Source organism: Musa acuminata, chromosome BXJ1-3 (genome assembly GCF_036884655.1).
Source record: "Musa acuminata AAA Group cultivar baxijiao chromosome BXJ1-3, Cavendish_Baxijiao_AAA, whole genome shotgun sequence".
NCBI lineage: Eukaryota > Viridiplantae > Streptophyta > Magnoliopsida > Zingiberales > Musaceae > Musa > Musa acuminata.
The window spans coordinates 38,687,341-38,697,892 of record NC_088329.1 but is presented as its reverse complement, the minus strand read 5'-3'; the positions used below and the strand labels follow the sequence as shown (position 1 = coordinate 38,697,892).

Here is a 10,552-nt window from a genome sequence, read left to right as displayed (position 1 = left end):
TGACCTTTGGAGTTCTACTAAGTTTTTGGGCCTATAATTAGTAGTCAGCTAATTGATTTCAGAAAATAATTTGTAAATTACTTGAAAAAAAGGCCTATTAGTTTATACAAAAATAAATAATTGATTAGCATTTGAAAAAAATAAATAATATTAGTTTAGTTTAACAATTAAGCTTTTGATAAAAGGAATTAATACGCATTATATTCCTTAATATTCACAGGAATATTAATAAAGTGCATAAATAAGTGAAGTATACACATGTATACGAATACATATGTATACGTATAGATACATGTATAAGAGGCAACATGTAAAAGGCGTTAAAAGAGAGAAGATATCAAGAAAGGGGGGAGGGATTCGACGGGCGGCGATGGGGATCCGATGCTTCGCCTTCCTTCTCCTTCTCCTCTCCCTCTCCTTCTCCGACTTCGGTCGAGCCGTCTCCTCCCTCGATACAGATCTCGGAACCGCCCGCGTCGTCTTCCAGGTTCTTCTCGCTCCATCCTCTTCGTGATTGTCCTAGTCAATTGAATCTTGGAAATCTCAGCGTTGTTGGAATCTGAATGATTTACCGCATTTTTTACGTCAGGGTAATAATGTGTTTGATCTCAGATCTTGGGGTTAAGGTTAGATTCTTGGGGTTCTTGGGATCGGTTGTGCTCTTGGGAGACGGAACAATCGACTTTCCTGATCTTAGTTCTGGGTTTCTCAGATAGGCTTTTTGCTGATGCGTGCGATACGATGATGCTGCTGCATGGGTTCGCTATTTCTCGCTTATGAAATTGATGTGTACTAACAATTAATTGGTTGTGATTGTTCATCACGAACACTTTGGACGCGTAAATTCTCTTTTACAACGTTGCGTGGATGTAGGGAAGTTACATTGAACGAGATATTCTGCAAGTGCGACTCAGAAAATTAGTTAGGCAGAGAAGATATGAAACAAGAAAATTTGTATTCACCTGATGAAGCTTAAAACTGTTTAACCAATCTTTGTTATGATTTCATGGCATTATGACAGAGTTAAGACAAATAGAATAGGTTTGGTGGGAACGTTGATGGTTTGCCCGAGAGGGGCATAGCAATATTTGATATGATCTCTCATGATATAATAACGGAGTTAAGACGAATAGAATAGATGTCTAGTGAGAACATTGATGGTGTGTCAGACAGGGGCATAGTGCAGAGATGCACAATCAGAAATAGTGAAGGAATGAGGTATTCAAAGCCAATTGAGTTACTGTTTTGAGCCTCATGGAAGTTTTTGAAATCTCATGAATAGATGTATGATAAGTCTTATGAAGTTAAAAAGAGAATGGCCTAACCTAAATATTTTTGGATGATTTTATGATTGATGCTAAGGAAGAGAAGGAATAATCTACTGAATATAATGTAAAAAAAGATAATAATTTACATGGTTAACCTTGAATAGTTGCGGAGGTCATAAAACATTTCTGCTTTGTGCCATTTGTTGCTTTGGAGTCTTCAACAATTTTAAGTTAAAATGAATACTTTGGCTTCTAAACTATTATTCCTTTTCCAATTTTGGAGCTGAGTGAAGCTTCCGTGATCAACATTTGGAATGAGTTTAGCTCAGGAGGAAAGGTCAGGAACAATATCTAAAGAAACATGGCGTTGGAAGCACCTAGAGAGTATGGCGTCTTATGTACAGTGCTCCTATTGTTAGGGGAGACACTGATTGCCTGATTAATGTACACCTTCTGGTCTTTCTTGATAATAATATGTTGTGGAATGATTTGGCCATATAACTACGTATGTTAGATTGTACTTTCTTTTTTAAGAAGAAACTTTGCCTACACCACTAACCTTTCTGAATGTCTCACAACCAGTTTTTTCCAAGTTTTAAATTATAAATTTTGAAAATTTGATGATTCAATATTGTTCAGGATATGTTTTATATAACTATATAACATTGCGCCTTATGTGCAGACAGCTTATGGTGACATTGAATTTGGTTTTTTTCCTCATGTGGCCCCCAAAACTGTCAAGCATATCTTCAAACTTGTGCGGCTTGGTTGCTATAACACAAACCACTTCTTCCGGGTAGTGGTCATAACGCTTAATTTTCTTATGTCAATACAACAATAAAATATTTAATCTTTCACAGTAAAGTTGACTGTCAATCTTGACAGGTGGATAAAGGTTTTGTTGCACAAGTGGCTGATGTTGTAGGAGGCAGAACTTCTCCAATGAATGAAGAGCAAAGGTTGGAAGCTGAGAAAACTGTTGTAGGTGAATTTAGTAGTGTCAAACATGTGAGAGGCATTCTTTCAATGGGAAGGTAACTTTCTTAATATATAATGGCTATTTGATATTAAGATTCATTGAGATCTGTCATCAATTGCCTTTGGCTTGTATATGTGTCTGTGATTGTCTCTATTGGGATTATTAACTTTATTGCAGGGTTTTTTTCTTTCTTTTAGTTAGAATATAAATGTGTTATCTTGTTATCATTTTCTAACCATTATCATGTTATCTTAAAATGATACATGGACTGAATGGTTTTAATTTTTGGACCACTCTAGAGGATGAATACCAATTTTGCTATTACTATGAGTCCAAAGGGGATGATCTTAAGTTTTACTAGTCATCAATCAGCATCAAAATATTTGCATTGGATCTGGTAGATATCCAAAATTTTCATGTCAGTTTGTCAAATCAAAGTAATGTTTTTTCAGCCTATAACCGTACACTATGGTAGTCTTCCTTATCAATGGATTGGTTCCCTAGATTGCTTTATATCATGGTTATGTACCTTGGACTGTTATATCTATGACTATTAGAGTCAAAGCTGCAAATAAGATAAGATATTTTCTACAGAGAATTTCACAATTAGCTTGATAGAATATGCATAAGAACAGTAATTTAAATTCTGTTCAACTGCACTAGAAGACTATATTCTAGAAAGTGTCTGAAACCTCCCTGTGAAAATATCTATTAGGTCTTATAAATGGTAACGACGATGCAAGTGGTTATTAACTTAGAATATACTACTTTATTCTGAAATATGTAAATGGAAGCTTTTCTGCCCTTGCATATGAGCCTTTTGCTGAGTTTTAAGTCTTCCTTTCCTCTAGGTACTCTGATCCAGATAGTGCTTCATCTTCTTTTTCTATTCTTTTAGGCGATGCACCTCACCTTGATGGCCAGGTATTGCATGCTTGTTGGTTGCTTATATATCTGAATTTCAAACTGAAAAGTTCTTCCTACACTGACATTTTTCTGACATGCAATAATGTAGTATGCCATTTTCGGAAGGGTGACTAAAGGTGATGATACATTAAGAAAACTGGAAGAGCTTCCTACTCGACGTGAAGGGATCTTTGTCATGGTAAGTTTTCCGAGTTAACCACTCGGTAATCCAAGTATCTGGCCAATCGCAACCTTTTCTCTACTAAACATTGTTCAAACGACCAACCTTACCCCTCAACCCTGTCTATTCATTGCTGTTGTACATGTACTCACTATTTGTAGGCATATCATTGACTGAACCAAATATATGCTTACCTCTATTTGTGACTCCTAGATTCTTCTGCTATGTTTTCTTTGATGAAAATCCTGTAGTTGTGTGGTAAGTGCAGGCATGCTGAACATGGTAGGTAAAAAGCACCAAATAGCTGGAGCTGCATGTCCGGTCACCAGTTTTACATTATAACTATGGCTTTCTTATGTACTACTTAGTGTTGTTTCTATTTTTCCTGTTTGTGTACTGAAGTCATTCTTGCTTTTGCAGCCTACGGAGCGCATCACCATCTTCTCAACTTATTATTATGGTGAGGATGATCAATTTTTCTACCTCACATTGTTCAGAAGCACATATGTCTCAATGTTGTTAAAGGAATGAATGATAGAATTCTGATGAACCGGTTTTCGCTTTTTGATGGTATCACATTAAAGTATGCTTGATCATATTATCTGTTGGTTCTTTTAATATTTTTTTTTCTGAGTTTCATTTTTTTTCTTTGGCAAAATAAGAGTAGCCTCTTGTCCTGAGGCTATGTACTTGAACTGCATTCTGTAGTTTACTGGCTTTCTTTAGAAATTGATGGTCGGCATGGACTTGGATCTTGATCAGTCAGTTCCATAAGCATTAGAATACCATGATCACCTGTTTGACTTTGGTTGATATCTATTTTATGAAATTATCCTGTTTGTTGAGTGCCTGTTGTTTGTTGATTATATGTTCTAACATCACTAAAACTGAATTTTAAAGTTCATGCTTAAAGTTGGAACAAACACGTCTAACCATTTTGGTTGTTGTCTTCCTAGTTTTAACTCTCAATTTTTCATAGGTTTCTGTTCCTGTGCAAAAGAGTTACCACAAACTCTCTGATCAACTGTCCTTTATATGGTGAAAAGGAAATCTCTCTATATTTGCAAAAAATATACTTTTTTTTTTGCAACAGATTCCTCTTCAACTGGTTGCATGTTACTGTCATTTCAGGTGTAATCTCATTTGCAGCACCTCCTTACATGTCCAGGACTTACAATCCTATTATTGTGGTTATGTGATTAGATGTTGAAATCAAGTGGTTGTTTAGTTAGGAATTTTAGCTTATATTGGATCAGCTTATTCTCCATGTGAAATTACACTGTTTATTTTCTTTTATTATTTCTGTCTAATTTTCTGGTATTATTGTTTTATCTCTATCTTCTAGATACCAGGGTAGAGAATTGTGAATGGGAAAAGGAAAACCTCAAGAGAAGACTTTCTGAATCTTTAATCGAAGTTGAAAGACAGGTGGGTGAAAAATATTTGGGTGTTGACTAAACCTAAAGAATCTTTCATTTGATTATTGTTCTTCTTTGTCTAATTTGCAGAGAATGAAATGCCTCCCGTAAATGGGCCAGAGGTATGTGTAGATGACTAAAGTATCTGACAGGGCAAACTCACTGGTTGATATATATATATCAAGAGCTTTTTTATTTGCAGTAATGGATTTAAAAAAGAAAAACTAACGATGATTGCTCTATTGTTAAGATTTTAATGGAATCAAGAGTTAATGCATGGTGGAACACAGCCGCAACTTGGTAAATCAAGTGTTAATCACGACCCTCAATGTGTGTCTGTTTGCTTCCTGAATGTTCTGCACGGTTTATCGTGTAAAAAGGTTGAAGTGCAGAAAGGAAGATATATTAGGCTTGGTCACTCATATCTGGAATGATCTTGCTTGTGATGTGTGTATTCTTCAAGGAGTCTGGAAGAGATTAGAGGTCAGATGAACTAGAAGGCTTGTGGTTACCTAAAAAATTATATATATATATATATATATATATGCCTGGTTTTGTAATTTTCAGTGGCTCATATTCCCCCACAAGAGCTTTGGCCATCTAGTTAGGTTTGGTTGAAGTGTCAAAACAACATGGTGCTCTAAAGAAACACCACTTGATCTCCTCCGTGTCACATGATTCCAGAGCACCCAACTGTGAAGTTCGTCTCCTGGCATTTTGATTGCGAGCCTCCTCCCATCTTTGTGGCTCAAGATTTTTGCTTCAAAATAAAGAGTTAGATTCGTCATAATATCCTGGCTCAAGTTGTGCTTCCCTGGTTCTTTTGGGGGTGTAATACTTGGCTGAAAGCTCGTGATAATATCCTTATGTAGCATGATATCACAATGTATAATTGACATACTCTTGTCAGCAACAACCCCTTGTGTGACTAACAGTGGCCATAAATTAAGCAACCATCAGTAATCTCATCTTTGAGGAGAAGCTTCTGCTCTTAATTGATAGCCCCAATGATGGGCAAGACGATTGCCTTGGTGCCATGGCCATCAAATTGCCTTATCCCGGTGCTTTATAGGTTCCTAGGGATAGAAAACAGCTGACAATGTCGGCTCCCAACCTAACCGATACATGCATTTGAAATGTTCCAGATCATACTTGAGCTGTGTAACAGCTCTTTGCTTGGGAACAGTTAGCTACTAACTTTGGTTTCTCTCGTATAATGAATGAATGAAATAGTGTCAGAGATACGACCCTAAATGCTTGCATCTGTACCGGTAGTCTCAGCATGCAATGCGCGCACCGAAATCAACTGGTTAAAATCAACCTATTTGGGTTGTATAATTGCTTTTGTAGACCTTTTTTGCTGTCATTAGTCCCCACGAGCTTGTCATTGTTTCCGACACTGTATCTCATCATTGCTTGAGCTGAACTTGGGTCCCTAGGAAAGCTGCCTGGACTTGCTAGTCCATTAATATTTTCCAGCTTGGATTCAAGTCGTGTTAGAGAGAATCTGTGTACCTTGCGAGATAATAAAAGTTTACTGATTTCACCTGCTTCCTTATTGAAAACTCGATGTGGATGTTTCTTAGGCTAAAATAAGGTACTTGTATAATTGCATCGACCTGCGTCCACATGATCCGTCGATTAAAGAAACAATGATTCCTGATGACTTCTGTAAGGACCTCTCCATCAATCGGGCTGAAGCTCATGTGCCCCATGATGCACGCTGCAGCAAACAGAAAGCTCAGCAAAATAATCTGTACTTGGTCGATTCCACTTCCACAGTCAGCAGCTCTAATCTACGAAATCTAAAGCAGCGCATACTGTTCTCATTCTCAAACCTCTCTAACAGTTGGTTTAGCCCAGCACTAGTTTAATTAAACCACGGAATGCTTATAGACTCAGTAGTAGTCGAAGTTCCATGATCGAGCAGCCTCTATCGTTATCATGCAAAGCTCATCATCTCCTCTTGCATGTGAAAGGCAACCTGTGGGATATTGTAGCTCTCGTTTACCACCACACCTTTGTGTAACATTCCTTCAGAGGCAACTAGTTACAAGTTTGCTTGTAATGGTCAGATATGGTAGAAGCAAGCATGAGTAAGTATGACTTCAGAAACTCCAAACATCTTATTGCTTGCTTCACCTCAAGGGGTGTGATTCGTAGATCCACAAGCAGTGAATCTAATATTTAAGTTGGATGTAACGTGGCCTGCGTGGTTCCCCCTGACACAACCCCTGTGTCGTTGGCTGCTTCTTCGCCGCAAGTCCCACTTGCATGCACACACAGTCTCTCTCTCTCTCTCTCTTTCCCTCTCTCTCGCATCAATGCTTAAATACGGCAATTATCTGTCTCCATGCACTTGTTTTCTCATCACCACCTTCTGTGTCTCTCCCTTGTGCCCTATTTACCTCTCTCGCTCCTCCTTTTCCTCACTCCTGATCGCATCCCTCTTCACCTCCTCTTCTCATCGTCTTTTCATCCGTCAGCTCACACTCTATCATCCTCAAACTTGACTGACCATCCTCTCTCCACAAGTAAAACCTTAGAGCTTCGATCTCTTCCATCTGCAAACACATTGCTCGAACCACTCGACCGTCACCAACACCAAAGGATGTCCAGCAGGAGATCTCGAACGAGGCAGTCGGGCTCGACAAGGATCACCGACGAACAGATCAACGAGCTGATCTCGAAACTCCAAGCTGTTCTTCCTGAAGCACGTCGCGGAGGCAACGATAGGGTATGGTGTGAGACAATGTGCCTAATTAGTACTGTTGGTTTCGGTGGTGTTTAAGGTTTCGCGTTCATGGGTGCAGGTGTCAGCAGCCAAGGTGTTGCAGGAGACTTGCAGCCACATCAGGAGATTGCATCGAGAGGTTGATGACTTGAGTGAGAGGCTGTCGGAACTGCTCGACTCAGCTGACCTAAATAGCGCTCAGGCCGCCTTCATCAGAAGCTTGCTGATGTGATTCCATCCACGCCTGTTCACCACATTAGTAGTGCTCATTTCGGAGTCTTTGATCGATGTACTGAAAGCTTTGCTTGATCTTTCCCGTACTTACGTATGATCAAACTCTTCTTTTCTCTGATTCCAAGAGTTTTCTTGTTCATCTTGATCATGACTAATTGCCCGAGCCTTGATTGACACAATGAGATACAAATGCACTTGTAGAAGTGCATCATCCATTAGAGAGCTCCATTGCCAGATCTGTATGAGAAATGCCAATTGACCATTTCATTGGAGTGTAGGACAAGAACATGGGTAGTATGGGGAACTGTTGGCATGGTTTGTTTCTGGGAAAGATAAATACTATATCTATGGAATTCATAAAATTTATCCATAAATTATATGTTAGCTATCTGTACCTGAAATTAAATCATATTAATCGATTACATAATATTCTTATTTGTGATGTGTTTATGATCAATTACATAATAAGAGTAATTACTTTGAGACTTGAGGGCTCGCTGGCTTACACTGATCTAACCTTCAACACAGTGAAACTACTGAATCTGATCTCAAGGTCTTGAGATCCATGAAACTTAGACCCCCATACTTTTTTATCATGGTTATCTTTTTTTGCTGAGGTTGAGTGAGAAGCCTTGAGTAGTCTAAAGCATCACCATGAGATTCCTCAAGCACAATAGTATGCTCATGTCCTACTCAGATTTGAACTTTTTCTGATAACAAAACATAATCATTGTTGATATCAATTTTGATCCTCGGCCCATTGGGTTAAGTTTCACATGAACAAGCTGACTTTAAAGAGTGAGGGGAAGTTTTCTCGAGGTAGAGGATGACTTCGGCACTTGATCCTAATGCCTAAAGTTTCTTCGAGATTTATGTCAGGGGTATGTCCAACAAGACTCTTTTGTCGCCCGACGTAGACGTGAAAAAAAAAAAAATGAGTTTACACTCGGAGAGATCATAGACTTAATTCAAAGAATATTTTTGTTAGGATCTAATAATACAGATGTGTCATGGTAAATATCATTAGTCTATGTTGGTGGGATCTGATTGACTAGGATTGATCTATCAAACTTTGATTGGTATAAAAACATTCATCATATCAATAATGATGTTAATTGAGCTCAAACATTTATTGATGGCTGGCTTGGCATGAGCTTGAATTGAAAACAAAGCATACTAAGAACTAATTTTGCTATGTTCTTTCAGTGTTACAACAGTAAACTATGTTTGTATGGAAGTCCGAATTATATTAACCATAATTTTCAGCAAAATGCACAGTTCAATATTTATTGCACCACATAAATTGTTCTGCTGATAAAGGAAGCAGAACAAACGCTGTGTCATCTGACTGCACACATGACGGAGAACTGCTATATTCTTACATGGTAAAAGAACAACAGAAGCTAAAACACTCACCAAACCCGAAGCACTGTCGATCACTGCCATTGGAGTCTTTGTAGGGAGACGCGGTCTTTGGGGGGCAATGAGTGGCTCCTGGGGAGTGGGAATGGTTGTCGCCGGCGGCCGAGGCGCGGGTGCTTTGAGGTGGTATAGGGAAGCTGTAGCTCTGCAAGTATGGACGGGGAGAAGCGTAGGTAGGTTTCTGGAACACCAATCAATGTGAAGCTGAGCCTCCACATTGCTTTGGAAACCGAGGAGACACACGAGGAACATTCCCTGAGAAGACATCCCTTGGGATGTGGGTAAGATTGCAGGTGACCGTGGGAACTGAAGCAGAGAGATATATGTCTCCGATAAGGAGTACGGAGTCAAACACATAGAAAGAGACGGAACGGTGAGAGTCGGTCCTGCCGTCAGAACTTTCAATAGACTGTGTAATCTATTTTATTTGTTGGCATATATATATAATTTATTATTAAGAGATTTATATTAACGTTATAAAGATACATGAAAAAATATTTATTTTGCATTAACCATATACGGTTTAGACATAAATTCTTTCTCTTTCGTAAGAAATTTGAAAGAGATTTTTTGATCTGATTTTCAAGTTAGTAGTATGAGGTATATAAGTATAGATGTGAATGGTAAAAAAATAATTAAAAATAATAATAATTTTTTTTCATTATGTTGAAGATGAACTTTTATACTTGATCGTAAAGGAAAAAAAAATTTATAAAATATTTACAGGGAAACAACTTTTAATCATCTATAATAGTCTCTCATTAACCTTGTGTCCATGTAGGCAATAGAGGATAATGATGACTCATAATCGTCTATCTTGAATCCTTACCCATATGGGTAGATGGATGAAGGATGATCTTTATCATCTCTTTTCATCTTAGACATCATGTGATCGTTACGTGTCGGATGAATATTGATTAATGATGTATTCCCTGTTACTATAAGATTTATACTAAACTTGTAGAAATATATGAAAAATTATTCATTTTGCATAAACCGTTTAGGCACAAATCCTCTCTTCCATGACTTGTATTATGGAAAGCTCTCTTAGCTTACTCCGAACCTTTGACTTGTATAACGTTAATTGAAACTATCGACATTAAAGTTTTTAATTATTTTAGATGAGCTCGTACAATTTTGCGTTAGTTCAGACATCTTCGAGAGCGAAGAGTGAGTCGAGCGATACACTATAAATATATTTTTTTTGACTCATTTATTCTTTTAAATGAGTCAACTCGATAATATTAATCAAAAAATTCACACAAAAAAAAACATACAAAAGGATTAATTAAACTAGAAATTAGTAGTACAAACGAGTCGCCTTTAGGCCCCTATGCTTTTTGTGGATTATCATGTGAAGTAGAAGAAAAATCACATTCACAATGCGTAAACATGAATACAATAAATTGC

The 10,552-nt window shown here is 37.8% G+C and overlaps 2 protein-coding genes across 2 annotated transcripts; both read left to right on the top strand.

The window, feature by feature from the left end:
* Positions 1-326: 326 nt before the first annotated feature.
* Positions 327-5,057, top strand: LOC135628621 (peptidyl-prolyl cis-trans isomerase CYP23-like). The gene is made up of 8 exons (XM_065135389.1): positions 327-487; positions 1,951-2,064; positions 2,154-2,302; positions 3,099-3,171; positions 3,263-3,352; positions 3,755-3,794; positions 4,680-4,762; positions 4,843-5,057. Exons 1-8 carry the CDS (start codon positions 371-373, stop codon positions 4,861-4,863), a joined length of 687 nt encoding a protein of 228 aa, XP_064991461.1. The 5' UTR covers positions 327-370; the 3' UTR covers positions 4,864-5,057.
* Positions 5,058-7,107: 2,050 nt separating this feature from the next.
* Positions 7,108-7,838, top strand: LOC135637782 (transcription factor ILI6-like). Its single transcript, XM_065150572.1, has 2 exons — positions 7,108-7,489; positions 7,566-7,838. Exons 1-2 carry the CDS (start codon positions 7,364-7,366, stop codon positions 7,716-7,718), a joined length of 279 nt encoding a protein of 92 aa, XP_065006644.1. The 5' UTR covers positions 7,108-7,363; the 3' UTR covers positions 7,719-7,838.
* The last annotated feature ends 2,714 nt before the right edge of the window (positions 7,839-10,552 follow it).